This window comes from Centroberyx affinis, unplaced genomic scaffold (genome assembly GCF_046629955.1).
Source record: "Centroberyx affinis isolate AG114_WGS23_722 - 3 ecotype Tasmania unplaced genomic scaffold, CSIRO-AGI_Caff_v1 ptg001292l_1, whole genome shotgun sequence".
Classification (NCBI taxonomy): Eukaryota; Metazoa; Chordata; class Actinopteri; order Beryciformes; family Berycidae; genus Centroberyx; species Centroberyx affinis.
In genome coordinates, this window is record NW_027279798.1 from 365,907 (window position 1) to 382,522 (window position 16,616).

The window sequence follows — 16,616 nt, forward strand, 5'->3', positions numbered from 1 at the left end:
TGTGTGTGTGTGTGTGTGTGTGTGTGTGTGTGTGTGTGTTATTGTTTTTGTAGATCTGGCTTCCAAATAGATTTCAGGGAATTTTTGTCTTGATCTTTGCTCTCCATTATAGTGATAAATGAAAACTAGCTAAGTACTAGTTTCAAGCTCACCACCCATTTTGTCCTTGAAACTGACCAATATAACAGCTTAAAGTATGAAACCCCAGTATATCAATTGTACATTAAACAAAATTCCAATAATTCCCAGCATCTAGGCTAAGCTGATGACATCACACCAACTACAAAAATCAAGAAGACCTCAGACAACCTGCTTAGGCCTATAAAGGATGTTGGTGTCAGAAGGGGTGAATCTTGGAAGTCCACAACATCCACATTACACCCCATATTGTACAAAGCATCAACACACTGTCTCACACACACTCAGACATACACACACAGTTTCCCTTGAATGTCTCTCCAGTTATTTCAAGCCTAAACAATAATAATAATAAACAATATAAGATCAAATTTGGACTCACTCAGGCCACACCTTGCCACACCCAGTTGATGCCCATGTATGAACCCACCATCGCACTCTGGTTCTTTACCAGAAAGGAAAAAAAAACTACTTCTTTATTTTCTTTGCTTTTTAGAGAGAAACTTTGGGCTTCACGATAACACTGTACTGTGGATGAATTTAAAAAATAACAGACATGAAAAACAAAACTTAATAGATTTGAATATCCCATAGCAGGAGGAGTGTCCTGCAGCATCTGCCCCCTCCCCTCCTCCTCCCCTCGTCAGTCTAGCAGGAAGTTTTCAGTCCGCAGTTGAGAGTTTGGGGCAAGGAGCGCGCGGCGGCAGCGGCTGGACTCACTAGCCGGGGTAGAAATGGCGTGAACGGCGGATGACAAGACAACTTTCCCCAAGTTTCATCGGACAAAAAATGCAAGGAAAGACACAATGTGCGCACAACATGGGTAGTAGTTTCTGCCTCCAAACTCGTCCGCTGAGTTGCGCGTAAAATCTTCACGAGGCATCATGGCAAACGTGAAAGTTGCCATTCGAGTCCGTCCTCTCAACGCAAGGTAAGTTACAGCTTCATCCTAAAAAGACTTGTTAGCTAATGAAACGAGTTTGGTTATAAATGGACAGCGGGATGTTTAGTGATAGTAGTAGAGTTGCTTATCTGCTGCTTTCCATCGCTGTCGACTGTTGCCAGTGTTGCCAACCTTGGGAATTGGGCTGCTGCTTGCTGACAATGAAAACACAAACACCATAACTTTCGTCATGTAGCTAGTTGTTGGTTTGTCGTCCATAATGTTTTCTGTCATGACTGAAATCTTCGCTGAAAGTAGTTTCCAACTCACTGTGGAGTGACAAGAACTAGTGGGACACATGGTGAATAATGACAACTGTGGCTGTCAGTAGTTTTGTCTAGCAGAAGGGAGTGTGTGTGTGTGTGTGTGTGTGTGTGTGTGTGTTCATGCACATGCACAATAAACTGGGCTAATTTTACAGTCTCTAATTTTTCTTTACATGAAAGCTAATGACCTTTATTAATGCTCAGTATGACGATGGATACACATCTTATTGCTTCTATAAAGTGAAAGCATAATGTTTATTGTTGCAGTGATGCATTTGCTTATAATATAGACTATAATCTTAATTTCTTTGCTCCTTTTAGTTGGCTGTTCCCTCTTGTTTGAAGGGAAGCATTCATGGAAAAAGTTCCCCCTATTTTACAGTGCTGTAAAATCCAATGTTGAAGTAGCATAGTAACACAGGCAGGTTGTAAAGTTACTGTGCCCCGCTGGAGCACCCCACTACTTTTAGGGCCAAATTGCTACAACATGTTGAATTACAGGTCTCCAGGGGTTGGGGATATATAGATTCAGTTAAATGGATCTACTGCAGGCTGTTTTGCTGATGTGCTTTAACTAAAGGCTGCTACAGTACCATAACAAAGCATTATTCAAGCTATGAAGGCCGGGACAATGATTCTTTCAACCGGTCTTCCTGGTATTTTGCATGACAAAAGACAATCTTATACCTAATGTTCACTGTCATGCAAATCTATGCTTCCTGGTGCCGGTTCTGACATCCGCACTGTCCTCGTTCCTGTTGTTTTTTTATGTGTGTGTGGACGCATCTCAAGTGATTTACTAGCATATTTGGATAAGCCGCTGCTGTGTCACAGAGATAACATTAACGAGGGCCTGGTCAGCCGCATTTCTCACTGGGCCTGGTGTAGAAGTATGTTTCTCTTTTGTTTTAGTTGACCAATAGGCTTCTGTATGGAGCATTGGGCCTCTCAGAGAGTGCAGGGAGCCCCTACATGTGCAAGAAACATGTCAGCCCAGTCATGAAATTGCTCTACGTAGGTTTGTATCAAAACAGAGTTTCGGGGGTTTTACCATATTTTCCATCCCCCGGCTCCTCTCCTTCATGCTGGTTAGAGTTTGAAGGCTGTGGTTTTGGGTTGGGCCGCTGTTGGGGTTGGCAAAATGAATCCAGCGTGGTGAAGAGCAGGGAGAGCTGACGATTACGACAGCCTCCTCGTCGGCCCGTTACCTACCACAGACACAGAGCGCTGTGAGTGTTGGGGCACGCTACGGCAACGTTTGCCATCATTATCACTGCAGGAGATTAAAAATCACTCTACTCCACACACTGTGGTTGCATCCAGTTTCACTTTGTTGCATCAGATGTGCTTGGTCCAGCTGCCGAAGCGCACACAGCTGACCTTGTTACAGACACACGCACACATGCATGCAGGAACACACACTGGCTGTGACACACACACACACACACACACACACACACACACACACACACATGCACGCTCAACTTTGTTCTGGAAACAGACTACGCTGCCTCATCAGAGCAAGTCTCTATGGAGAGTATGAGCGTCTGTTTTCATTTGAATCCGAACTGGTCATCGACATTCACAACTCTCGCTTCGGCAATTTCATGGATTACACACACACATACACACACACATGCACACACACACACACAAAGATACATTGTTATAGCTGTCATGTGATGGTCTCGTGTCAAGAGAAACAAGCCTAAAATTGTCTGGACACTCTCAATTATAAAAACAACACAAAGAGGATGTGACATCTTTTGCAGGCAAGGCAGTGATTTCAAACCAATTTGAATCCGGTGTTGCGGCGACTGTAAAGTGAAGCTTTAGTTAAATCTCTGTCACATGTTTACATTTGGATTGGGAGACACTGATAGATACTGATAGCATCTCTTAGATCTTTCCTTCTCTAGCCGCAGGATGTGTTCATATGTTTCCCCGATCTGAGCTCTCTCTCTCTCTCCTCTCATCAACATTCACATTTCCTTACACTTCCTAATATGGATGTTTATGTAGTTCAATCTGAAGCAAAGACATTCGTTCTCTTCTTGCCCACAGGGAGAGTGTTGACGGAGGAAGGCTAGCTGTTCAGGTGGAGGATAAGTGTGTGAGGATCCGAAATGTAAAGGTGAGTATTCCATTGTACAAGAATCCCATTTGTGTGTGTGTGTGTGTGTGTGTAGGTCTGGGTGAAGCTGGGGTGTTCAGAGGGTTATCTATCTCAGTAACAGGATGTTTACAGTTTTGGATCGACCTCTTCCTGCTTGATTCCACTGTTGTTTATTATAAGTGTGTTGAGCCTCTCCTCACACACACACACACACACACACACACACACACACACACACACACACACACACACACACACACAGAAACACATGGACTGAGGGACCCTCCCTGTCAAACACATGCCCTCACACACTCCACAGCTCACACACAAACAGCAATACAGCACACTTCAGATGCTCTAAAAACCTCAATGCTAGTAACTAAGGGATTAAAGCTACTCTGAGTAGATTTAGGATGGAAATTTGAAGCTCCAAAACATCCAAAAAGATTCATTATATAGCTTTGGTACTGAATGAAGATGGCTGTAACACTGTTTGAAGCAGGAATATAACTGTTTAGCTGTGATAGTCCTACTGCATTTACAAGACGATAAGCATTTTGAATGGTTGGTTCATATGTTGGCTCACTTTGCTTGAGAGGGTTATTTTTGGAAATATGACAAATTCTATGTTTGGAAGTGATTATTCTATGAGCTACATAGTCTTATAAGCTCATACTTTTGCTGTCAGTAAGTATTTACAAACCTGATCTGTCAGATGACTGAAAGGCCGGGACTTGTCAGATTGGTCGAAGCTACATTTCCACAATCCATTTGCTGTAGCAATGCTGAGCAGAGTCTGTTGCTGTCTCTGAGCAATCTTTAGGGGAAATGTTGTGGTGTGTTTTACATTAATGTGAATAGTTGCACTAGTTGTTGAGAATGGAGATGTTACAACTTTTTTTGAGTGTATAATTTATGGTTATATTTGTAGATTGTTGAAAGATTTACAAATGATACAAACATAAAAAAAACATTAACAGTTTGGAAATAATTTCAAAACTCCTATTTAGCTACCACATACAGTTACACATTATATCAAGAGTTTTATTGATCAGTTTGATCTGGAGTTCTTTTGTTTCAGAATTGCCCTCTTTGTTTACATTCAGACTTTTAAATGCTGCAGTATATAGAGAGAAGAAGGTGGGAGGAGGAAATCTGTTACAAATGATGTGACAGAGACGAGCCACATATGGCCTCCTTCTGTCGGGGAGCGGGATCAAGACTCCAAGGCTCTTGCGGGTCCCATGGGAATAATTATTTATGGAAAGTGGGACAGTTGTGAAGGATCTGAGACGGAGAAAAAAGGATAGATTTTACAGGACAATAAACTTGAGGATCACTAACAACAAGTAACACACAAGCTATATAACCTACTGAATTGAACTAAATTGAAAAAGAGGTTAAAGGTGAAAAGGGGAGAGATAAAACATAACATTTTAGAATTAATGGAGTTGGAGAGAAAGGTCGAAGCTCTGGTGGTCTAAAGAGTCGCTTGTGGCCAGTGTTGCTCTTGGCTAATGCCTGGTGCTGCAAGGCCTTTGTCGAGTTTCATAACAGAGCTGTGGGGCTAAGCAATCATGCTTTCAGGCCGGTCAGTTGACTGGGAGAAACTGATACCCAGAGCTTAGTGTTGCCTAATGCTGCAATCAGAGAAAGGAAAGGTTATTTAGATAGACAATTGAGAGAAGTCATCATTTGGATATTCTGCATTGGCTCTGTTTGATGTATGAGGTCATCCTTCAGCCAGTGGACCCTGGTTCAAGCCTCCATCCGCTGCTGAAGTGCCCATGACCAAGACACTGAATCCCTACCAGCTCCAGGGATGCTGTTGTGTAGCTGACCTCTGACCTCCCTGGAGGGGGTCAAGCCAAAAGAGAATTTCCCCTTGGGGATTAATAAAGCTGTTTCTTCTTCTTCTTCTTCTTCTTCTTCTTCTTCTTCTTCTTCTTCTTCTTCTTCTTCTTCTTCTTCTTCTTCTTCTTCTTCTTCTTCTTCTTCTTCTTCTTCTTCTTCTTCTTCTTCTTCTTCTTCTTCTTCTTCTTCTTCTTCTTCTTCTTCTTCTTCTTCTTCTTCTTCCTCCATTATTATGCACCCATGTGAAGATAGTATTCTTATGTGAGATATTATAATTTAATTTACTTATATATATGGCAAAAATCCACCCTAAAACACTTCAGCCCTGTTAAAATGCGATGCATGTTGCATTACTAGGCCCAGTGGTGTATTTTTTTATTCACGTGGGTAATTGGCCAAACATAGTCAATGTGGCATCACTTCAAGATATTTGCAGCCTCAACAGACTAGATAATCATAGACAAACCCAAGTGTTCACTGACTAGTTTGCTAGCTTGACGAGGCAAGTTGAGGGAAAGTGGGAGCATCAAAAAAGTAAACATCACAAAATAACTCCTGGAATGCCTTGAATATCACATACCCGAGGGTTGATATAGCCAAGGGTGGATTTGTTTCAGCTGCTGTCAGTGAGAACTAAGGAGCCAAGATGGTTCTCTACCAAAGGTTGAATGCAGTGATTTAGAAGTGATGCTCAGATGTTGTCCAGAGCAACTGTTGTGCCTAGGCATGTCCAAAATGCTGCTGTGCTGTCTTTCCCCGGTCCAGGAACCACTCACAGTAAACAGGAGGGGGGTTAGTGTTAGCGCACTCAGGCTAATAAAGAGCTGGGGAGTAGTGCTTACGTTTACTAACGAATGGAAACAGCTTGGCTGTAACTCCACACCATAACACTCCCATTAAACAAAATCAGCAGCACCTGATTTCTGTCACCGGTAATTTCTATTCTATTAGCTCCTCCTGTATCTGTTTTTATTAAATTTTTTATGTTTGTAAATGTAAGAACATGTTGTCCCTGTACTGTGTGTGTCAGTATGCATTGTGTCACTGTCTTAGTTGTTGATATGTCTCTGCACCAATACCACCAAGACATTTATTATACTTGGCAAATGACATGATTATATTTCTGACTACAAATCAGAGACCTTGCTACTGTATCATGATGATCATTTGTTATCAAAGTTAATATCAACTAAGAAAGTGAGTAAAACAACATTGTATAAAAGTGAACTGTACGTTCTCTTACACATCTGTGTTCCTCTCTGCAGCTGGATGGACGGACGGATGGTGCTGTAGATTCCAGGGAGAAGCTTCTAGAGTTCGGTTTCGACTACTGCTACTGGTCGGTGGACCCTGCGGACCCTCACTATGCCTCGCAGGAGGAGGTAATGTCCTGACCCCCTCATGGAGATTAGACACCGCTGCATTCCCTTTGTTTTAGATAGATGGATAGGTCCGTTCACTGATAAATTATGGGTGATAGAGGCAGCTATTTGTGTGCTGCTACCGTAGGATTTATCTTATTGTTATGCCATGTCACATGTCCTTTCCTGGGTGGAGGCCATGTGCGTGCCAATCCAGACTCTGGCCAGGAGTTGACACTGGGCAAACACAACCTCTGTGCCAAGGAAGGAGCCTAGGGAAAATGCTGCTTGAAGACAAACCACAACAAGAGGAGTGTGTGTGTGTGTTATGCTGGGGTTTTTTTTTTGTACAGATGGCCACTCAGGGGATAGGATATCAGCTCCATCTGTTACCCAGAAGTCTCTGTGCCTCAGACCTGACATGGCTATAGTCGGCTCGCCTTTCATGTCCCTGCTGTGATTGGGTGATTAGATCTCTTTGTGTTGCTCTGATTGGAGGGTGTTGCTGGAACCTGAGCAGGGCCCCAAATCAAGAGGAAGTGGTGCCTAATCCATTACAGATATCTGTCAAAAACCTATTCAAATTGGTAGATCTATTTTTAGACAAAAGTAACATTGTCTTCTAGTTGTTATTCATTTGTATCCACATCAAGTTTTCATTGTCCAGCATAATAGCTACACCCTTGGTTTTACATTAGATCCTCTTTTTCTACCCTTTGTCCATGGGGTTTCCTCCTCTGCCACTCCTTTACTGCCTGACTCTGCTCTTGTCAGAGCCCGTCTTTGTATGTGTTTGAGAAAGACCGGGCTGTGATGACGGCCTACACACAGTGCACTGCAACAGACAACACAGCACTTCTTCCTCTCTCTCTCTCTCTTTTTTTTTTCGCTCTGTCTCTGGCTGCCTCTCTCCTTGGCAGAATTGCGTCCAGTCAGATCGGCCTGGTTGCCACAGACATTCCTCTGGTGACCCGGGGTGGGCGAACAAGGCAACAAAGGACACCAATGAAGGGCTGGATGGCTGCTGGATTTAAATCTGACCTCTTTTTCAGCGCTAGAGGCCAAAGAATTTTCTCTGTGATGAAGACTCTGTTAGATGACCACGTCAGCCTTGAGCGATCACACGTCACAGTCGAAAACATTTGAATTAAGCATCGGGCAAATCTGTCTGTGGTGCACTGGGATCTGAAGACACAGTAGATCACAGTAGAAAATCTGTGTTTGTGTAGCAGGGCAGGAAACCAACTTAATGGAGCACTTAATGGCAGGTGGACTCCAACATTCAAGAGGCATTTTAACTATTTTACCAGACAATTTGCTTTTTAGAATAGAAAAGAGCCTGTCTAAGTGGCTGGTCCAGTAGGCAAACTTGTCATCCACGACCAAAATTTAGCAACATTTGGCTGGGGGGTTGGTGTTGCTTCATTTCCCATAGTGTCATGAATTGATGCCGTTTTTGCCAGTACTGGATTTTCTCATGGTATCTATTTCCAAAATGTATTTTAGCATGCTTTACTATTTTTTTTTTGTGTCAGAGCAGAGAGATGGACTTGCTCTGGCATCTTCATCCTGTACAGTCCCCATGGGACTGAGACAATCTGAGCCTGTAGTGGAACGAGACGAGGGGAAGCTGGATCTTGGCTCCTGCTTTTCCAGTCCAGTGCTATCCCACCACACCCTGAGCCCCTCTGAGACTGGCCTCCCACCCCACTGCTGCTCCACACTGTCTACTGTAGATGTCCACGCATCACTTATCATTTACACTAGATGCTCCAGGAGGGTTCTGTCTTCATACACTCTGTCCCAGTGGAGAGAGAAAAAAGAAGAGTGTGGTGTTTTTAACTATAGACTGGGACCCAAACTTGGTTACGTCGCTGTCGCTGGTGGGTCCCCACATGAATAGAGTAGCAATATGTTTTAATAAGCCTGGGTGCAGGGTGAGAGAGACTCGAGTTTTTAATTTGGATCTTGGGCTGACGAAAGTTTGTGGAAGAAAGTAGAACAGAGAGAAAGGAGCAAGTCTCTGCTAGGTGAGGAGAGGTAGAGTTTTGGAACTGGGTAGACGCACAACTATAATCCATAATGGAAGCCAGCTGTTGCTTTGGAGAGAAGGGGGGATATTTCTCTTAACGCTGCCTTTGTGTTGGACTCTAGATATTGGGCTAATATATAGCATTTTCCACTATTTAATCAACACAAACACTTCACTGTTTGACATATTATTATTGAATTTGACAGTAAGATACATGGGGAAGGGAAATGAAAGAGAAGAAAAGATGATACATGGATAGAGATTGGAGACGATGAGAAAGTGGGAAAGTGAATTCCATGGGTGGAGGAGGAGGAGGAAGAGGAGAAGGGGGGGGGAATGGGCAGGGGGTCCACTGTGCCTCTGCAGCCCCCTAACTCTCGCTTGCCAAACTCACAGCTGCCTCACTAAGTCATTTCTTGCTGTTAAATTTCAGTGCAAAGACGTCACTGCTGGGGATTCAGTTCGGGGCACAATGCTGTGTTTTTATTGCCAAATGGAGTCGGCTTGCTGGGGTTTTTCCTCTCTCCCCGTCCGCTTTCTCCTCCTCCTCCTCTGTCTCTCTCTCTCTCTCTCTCTTTGCCTTTGTCGATGCAGTGCGTGATTTGATTATGCTCTCCGTGTTTCTGGGTCTGTGTGTCAGTGGTGGCTGCAGACTGAGGGAAGAATAGTTTCTCTGTGTTTGGGAGGAATCCTCCGCACACTTGGGAGCATTTAATCCCCCTTGCACAGGGCTGGACTGAGAGCCACAACCCCAGAACAGCCTGGATCCTATTAACTACACACAGGACACTAAACAAACCACATGCTGTCAACACAGAAATATGAGATCTAGGCCATATGGACGGCCGCAGGTATCGCACCTGTGATTTATAGATCTAGAAAAATTCTGCTCTATCAGTGATGGCAGAGGAATAGTGTTAATAGAAAAAGATGAACAGAAATGGTTTGATATGTTGCTGCTAGCAATAGTCTATTAGTATGTATTGCACATGTGAGTCATGAGTCATGTAGTATTTGCAAATAATTCTCAGCGTTTGTTTTAATATGCATGGAGTACCAGATGGGTGGGGTTTACCACATCAGAACAATCATATCAGATCAGTTGTCAATCACAGAAAGGTATACTTAATTGACTTTCAAACAGTTTCCTGTGATTGACTAAACTTTATGGGACTCTTTATGGCAAACCCCACCCATCTGGCGCCTAAGTAGGATAACACAAGGTCTGCTGCAGCAGCATGCATTGCACCAGTTTATCCCCCAGTGGAGGAATCTATACTGTACTACTGCACCCTATGGACGCCAGACAAGGCTCCCATCAGTCTGAAGGCTGGAGAAGTCATTCCCAGCCTGCCATGTATAAAGACTGTGACACTCGGCTCTGCTCTGCAGCGTTCTGCTTTGGCTCCTTTAACGAGCGTTGGGGGAGGAGCGGCAAAACCCCCAAAACCCTCTCCAGATATGGCTTTATTTATTTGTATAAAGTCTAGCCTTTGCCCCACTGTCAGTTGCTGCAACAGTTGGGGGTTTGGAGCATATGCTGAAAAAAGGGATGGACTGCCAGCATGCCCCCCCCCCCTCCCGTTTTTTTTTTCACTTTCCCTCGTCTGTTTCTGTCTCTCTTTCCCACTCTCCCTCTCTCCCATGTGTAGGCAGGCCTGGATAATGAAGAGCGGCCTATCTGTTTGGCCTGCGCAGCTCTATCTCTCCCTCCTCCCACCCGTGCAGCCTCTCTGCCCTTCCATGCTAATTTGACCTACAAATTCTGTCAAAGTGCGACAAATGAGAGCGTTGTTGAACTCCGGCCAAACAACTTCCTCTCTGTCTCTTCTTGCTGCTGCTCGTGATTCTGTCTCCCCGCCTGTCTCCTCCCCCTGCCCCCCTCTGTTGTCCTATCTTCATATATATATCCCTCTTTTTCACCTCTGATCAGATTCCTCACTGGAAGTCAGGACAGGCATCTCCAATGACATTTCTTCCTGTGTCTATACAAAAGCATTTAGCGCTGCTCAGGGCCCAGCTGTTGTGTTTGTGTAACCCAGTTGGAAAGCGTGGGACGGGAACCGAGCGACCCTCGGCTCTTCTGCAGCTGTTCAGCCCGGGACACAGAGAAGGAGAGAGAGGAGCTCAGTTTTGGAGCAGCATGACTGCTTGTTTGTTAGACAGATTGTTTGGGAGAAAGTGTGCATCTCTTTATGCATGGCTTTTTTCTTTTCTTTCCTTTTTTTTTTTTGCAGTCTTGTTTCTTTGCGTTCATCTCAGAGACTCCTTCCCAGTCAGAGCGGTTGTGGAGGGAAAATTAATCTGGGTCCTTTTTGTTGCGTCAAAGCTGGCGACGGCAATGAGGAGCTGATGTTTTTTAAATGTGGCGAAGTGCTTCACTCTGCTTGGCTGGCCTTCAGCCACCATCCTGACGACATCTCTCCCTCTCTCTCTCTCTCTCTCTCACACACACACACACACGACATAAATAAAGACTTCTTCAAGGTTGAGTGTAGAGCAGGCCACATAAAACCAGTCCAGCAACTGAAGTTTTCCACAGCCAATGATTAGAGGATTAAACCCATTATAGAGGCATTACACCATTACTTTTTCGCTCTCGCCTACCTCTCTTTCCCACCAACTCCCCTCTCTCTCTGTCTTTCTCTCAGCCTCTTTCTCAGTCACCATTCTTTCTCTCGACCTCTCTCACCCACCCCTCTCTCTCTTTTTCTCCCACCTCCCTTCCTTCACTCCTTTTTTTTTTCTCCTTTTCTGTTGACAGGCCACAAGTTCGGCTCCCACTTTTTCAAAAAAAGTGTTTCCCATGTTTCCACACAAACGCGGAACACAGTATATATATCTCATGGTTCAGATCTCTGGCATGAAACCCAGCTGGTTCCTTGTTTTAACAGGAGACGTCATTCTCCTCAGAGATGTTTGGTCCAACTCTGGCTGCAGGTACATTTGCCATTTCGACGTAATTTTAAAGATCAGATTTTATGAGATCACGTCACTGTATGCCCACACTTGGCCTGAAAATGGCTGTTCATGCAGCTGTATTCATTTAATTGTGTCTGTATGTATGTTTTTCCCGCTCTCCCTCTCCATCCTTTTACATTCCATTGCTTAACATTTTCAATCTTAATGCAAGCCTGGCTCCTTCTATATCTCGTTTTGAAGATCTGATAGTGATGTGAGATTCTTGTGCCGCTAGATCTCTGTGAAAGCGTCCCTGTGTGGTCCGATGATAAAATTCCCACTGAAAAGATAAATATAGCCTCTGACCAACTGACCCACTTTTAGCAGACTCTCCTCTTTTTGCTTTATTAAATAGTGTGCATTAGAGAGAACCAGGAGATAAGGTAAGATAGATAAGATAGGAGGAGTTTATGAGTTATGAATCAGATTTGAACCCACAATATCATGAATATGGGGCATGTTAGATCTGGAGTCACTCACACTTTCCTATCTTCGCTCCTCACTTCTCTGCCCTGTTTTTATCGGATGAATCTGACCTGCATTTTCCTGGCCAAGAATGAAATCTATATTCTGCCTTCCTCTCTCATTGTATGACTGTTGGTACATGTTTTCTTAGGGAGGAAAGCAAACTCTGAGGCCTTTGTCTTTGTTTTGGATGCCGTTTCCTCCGAGTTGTTTGACTGGGCAGAGAGCAGCTCTATGACACGGCACACACGCACACACACACACACACACACACACACACACACACACACACACACACACGTGCAGAGGCCATCTGATGGCTGGGGCCTTCCTGTTGATGGGAGTATTTAGTCTGTCCCTGGTGTGTTTTGAGGCGACCAGGCTTGCTGTGGCTCTGGCCAGTCTCTTTATCTCTGGACTCTGCTTTTCCTGCTTCATTTGGTTCTGGAGCCTGTTTCCAGTCCCACAATGCACTTGGCCTCTTACCTCACCTGCTTTGTTCACCCCAAATGCCTCCCAGTGTTGCGGGGTGCTGTAATCTGTGAAAGTAGGTTGTGACAGCGAGGGCCATTGTGCCCATTTTAAGCAATGGTTATGGAAGCCAAAGTACAATGGCACAAATTGCACTCTGCTGAATTAATTTGATGCGACAGTGATGAGACACAACAGTACTTTTAAAAAAAACTTGAATATAGCCTGTAATGGCCTTTGTAGAACACTTTTGTGCCGGTTAAATTCTTCCAAGAGGTTGAAATAAGTTTATGCTTCCACTTGTGTTTTTGTTCAATCAGAGGTCATTTGAACTGTTTTGCAGAGTCTTGGTAAAAAGAAACAGGCGAAATTGATCAAAATGGAAAGAACAATAGGAATACTGTAGGAACAGAGAAAGAGAGGGGGGGGGGGTCCAGAGAAGGTTGAGGATGGTTGAAAGTGAAGTTCCTGCTCTTTGTGCGAAGCCAGGAGGAACCCCAAGCCTCGCTTTGGACCCCATGGAGTGAATTTAAGAGGGTCAAGTTTAACAAGGGCTGTATTGATTCTCTCTGTTTGAGGGAGGAGAGGGTGTCTGTCTCTGGTTTTGAATAGTTGGATGAGGACAAGACGGGGGCGTCGCTGCTCTTTGTCTTCGTGTTTGAGTTTCTATTCAGCCAGGAGGCAGGGGGCAACGCTTGGTGGTCTGGACTCCACCGGACTGCACACTCAGACATTTATAGTGATAGTGACATGTATTGAGAAATAATTGGGTAAGGTGATTAGATTCGTCACTTGAGTAAAAGAAAACATAATCTTTGATCCCACTTTGACTTTGCTCTTATGTTTTAGGTGGATTTTTCTTGTTATTGTATCTTAGTTCATGTATATTGCTGTATACTAGCAATATATATAGGACAAGCTAGTTAGAGTTTAAATAAAACATAAATCTTACAATAGATTTATGTGCACATTGGAATAATGAGGTGTTGGATCTAGACCCTGCCCCAGTGCCTGTTGGGTGATTTATAAGGTCATTCAGTAAGGCAGCAGTTTTACAAGTGACACGTGGATGTAGCATGAACATGGTCGGCTAGGCTACGCAGTGATACTTGTGAATGAAAAATAGTGCTGATAAGGTTGTGGAGTAACAGATTAAGTGTGGAACTATTCCAGTAATATGATTGCTAAACAATGGCATTTGTAATCCGTTATATTACAGTTATTGTGGAAAAGCTTGGTAATATATTCTATATTGGTACAACAATCTACAGCCAGATCCATTATACTCCATAAGTGTAAAATGTAATCTCACATTCTGAATGCCGCGTGTGTGTACAGTATGGTTAATGCTAGTTGTAAATGATGACAACAGACTACAAATTACAGTCTGTAAATGGGAATAAACTGCTTTTTTAACTGCATATTCTATGGATTTTGGGAGCAAAGTTAGTCAAAAAATAATCACATTACATACATTGCTGAAGTTGTCCTTCCCAACCCTGGGTGTTTGTTTATTCACGGCTTTCTGCTTTCTCATTTGGCCACAGCAGTCAGATAAGAAGTTAATCTCTCTCTCTGAGTCAATGTTGAACGTTTTACCTCGCTCAGAGAAAACTCAAGGCTGTTGAATATTAACACACACAGATTCGCACACTCCGAAGAGCAACCAGATGACCGTTATGTTACCAATGAATCCTTCTGGGGTTCTTTCACAAGGCCGGGGCCTCTCACAAGGGCTTTCAACCACATCCAACTTAAACCTGTTCCCACCGTTTTGCAAGCCTAGAGTATACACAGGCTTAGATCCAGGTTCTAGGTTCTTGTGATGGTGGTTGGTACACACACACCAAGACACACACACACACTGCACACATGGGAGGTATGTTGAAAGTGTTCCTGTGTTTGATCCTGGTAGCGGGGAGAGCATTCCTCCTCTCTCCTATGTGTACTTGCCCACCAGTCTCCCTGGCCCAGGCTGGGGGCCGGGGGCCAGGGAGGGGACCCCTCGCTGATCCCAGGGTGTGTTATGGTTCTGGGGGGGGGAATGTGCTGCGTCTGGGATCTGGTCTAGATCAGGTTGCTTCCCCCAGGCCTGTGTTTGCTTGGGACTGAGCTTTTGGGTTGCTGATCGCATGTCCTCAGTTCTGGGTGGGAACGGGTTCTGATAAAGTTTGTTTTTGGTTATCAGTAAAGAACAAAGCAAGAGAACGTTAATAGAGATTGATGATTTGCCCATTTGCCCTACCTGCAACTCGTGTACACGCACGTAGACACCCACATTGCTCACCATTCAAAATGTGTTCTGTGTAGCAATGTCTTTTTATTAATTTTCAGAAGTGGTGTTTTTTTTACAACACCAGAATTTTATCTTTGAGTTTAATATCTAAAAATTCAATATGACTACGATGCCACAGCAAACAAGAAAAACCATCAAGCCATGTGTTACCACACTTGACTTGGACAGCTTTTACACAGGGATTTTAATATGCTGGATGGGTTTTTATCTTTGTCAGCTCTGAAAGTGAATTATTTCCATATTTTGCTTCTGGCACCAGTTTTGCCAACCGGTTTAGGTGGAATGAATGTGATTCAGTTCAAGTGGTGGACTGTTTGATGCTGTTGCCATGTTTTCAGCTGTTTGACTTGAGTCCACTGCTGAAGTCCACTGTCAAGAGCCAGACTGTAGCTCAGTCTATTCCAATCCTTCTTCCTCTTCTTTTCACCGTTCCAATCCACACATTTTTGTCCTTTCAACTTGCAGAAGGCATTTGGTGAAAGAAATGAACATTAAAATTCCATATTGAATTCAGTTCAAACTTTTGCTATTGAAGTGGTATTGACATTTCTGTTATTCTGACAACACTAACCAGGAGTACAAAGAAATAATGCATTTACCAAAGATGATTTGTCAATACCTGTAACCTGTTACTAACTACAACACAGAACTAGCATGAACACACACATAGATACACATTTTATTCACCATCCAAGATGTTTTTTGTACAAGAAGTCATACTCTTCATATAGAAGAAGGTGGGTGTGATTTGGCCTTGCCTTCTGAGGCTGTGGCAAATGGAAAACAAGGGGCCTTGGTAGATTATTTTACATGGGACCCCCAGTCTCACCACCTTAAGCAAGGTTTATTTTCCTGACCCAGACGCTTTGAAAGTTTCCACACTCTTTTTGCTCTTACGTGTGCATACTCCTTCACACACACACATATTGTTACACACACACACACACACACACACTCCTCTAGGTTGTTTACACTGAGTATTAGCTGACCTCCCTGCTCCTTACCCAAACACCTCACCAGGAAGCAACATTAGCTCCCCTCCGCTGGCCTGCTGCCACAGTATTGTGATTGTGAAACCTTGGTTTGAATCTGCACTCATTTAGAAACACAATGCATATCAGATCAAGGACATTGGCTTACACTGTAAACACCTCCTCAGCCCAAAAAGAACCACCTACTCTCTTTTTTTTCCTAAAGTAAGCATGTTTTTGTCATCATACTTATCTAGCAGAATTATCTCTTGTCATGTATATTTGATCTGATATTCATCCTGAATCAGCACTCTGCTTAGAGAGAGAGAGAGAGACACGGGTGGCTCGGTCCACTCTTCTATACAGCCATCTCTTATTGTGCCTTTGTGTGTATTTGTGATTCTGGGTGTGTATTTGATTGTGATTGTGTGTGTTATGTGCCTCAGGTGTTCCAGGACCTGGGTGTGTCGGTGCTGGCAGGAGCTTCCGAGGGCTACAATGTGTGTCTGTTTGCCTATGGCCAGACTGGATCTGGAAAGACGTACACCATGATGGGGACACCGGTGAGGAGGAGGGGCGGGGCGGTCTGGCATCACCACATAGCATTAAATATTATTTGAGTTGATTCAGTTGACATTAACTGATCTCACTGAGCACAAAGGAGGCAATCAGGATTGTTCCACAAAGTACAAACCCTAACCATATCGCACTGCAAGCAGGCTAATGTAAACACTCTGTGAAA

At 43.8% G+C, this 16,616-nt stretch overlaps 1 protein-coding gene across 1 annotated transcript in view; it reads left to right on the forward strand.

Annotated features, from left to right (window-relative positions):
- Positions 1–979: 979 nt before the first annotated feature.
- stard9 (StAR-related lipid transfer (START) domain containing 9) overlaps positions 980–16,616 on the forward strand; it is a 41,007-nt gene continuing 25,370 nt past the window's right edge. Inside the window, exons 1-5 of the mRNA XM_071525425.1 lie at positions 980–1,069; positions 3,412–3,481; positions 4,915–4,926; positions 6,583–6,699; positions 16,321–16,437. Coding sequence (XP_071381526.1) covers positions 1,023–1,069; positions 3,412–3,481; positions 4,915–4,926; positions 6,583–6,699; positions 16,321–16,437 — 363 coding nt within the window. The 5' untranslated portion in view covers positions 980–1,022. The remainder of the gene's footprint in view (positions 1,070–3,411; positions 3,482–4,914; positions 4,927–6,582; positions 6,700–16,320; positions 16,438–16,616) is intronic.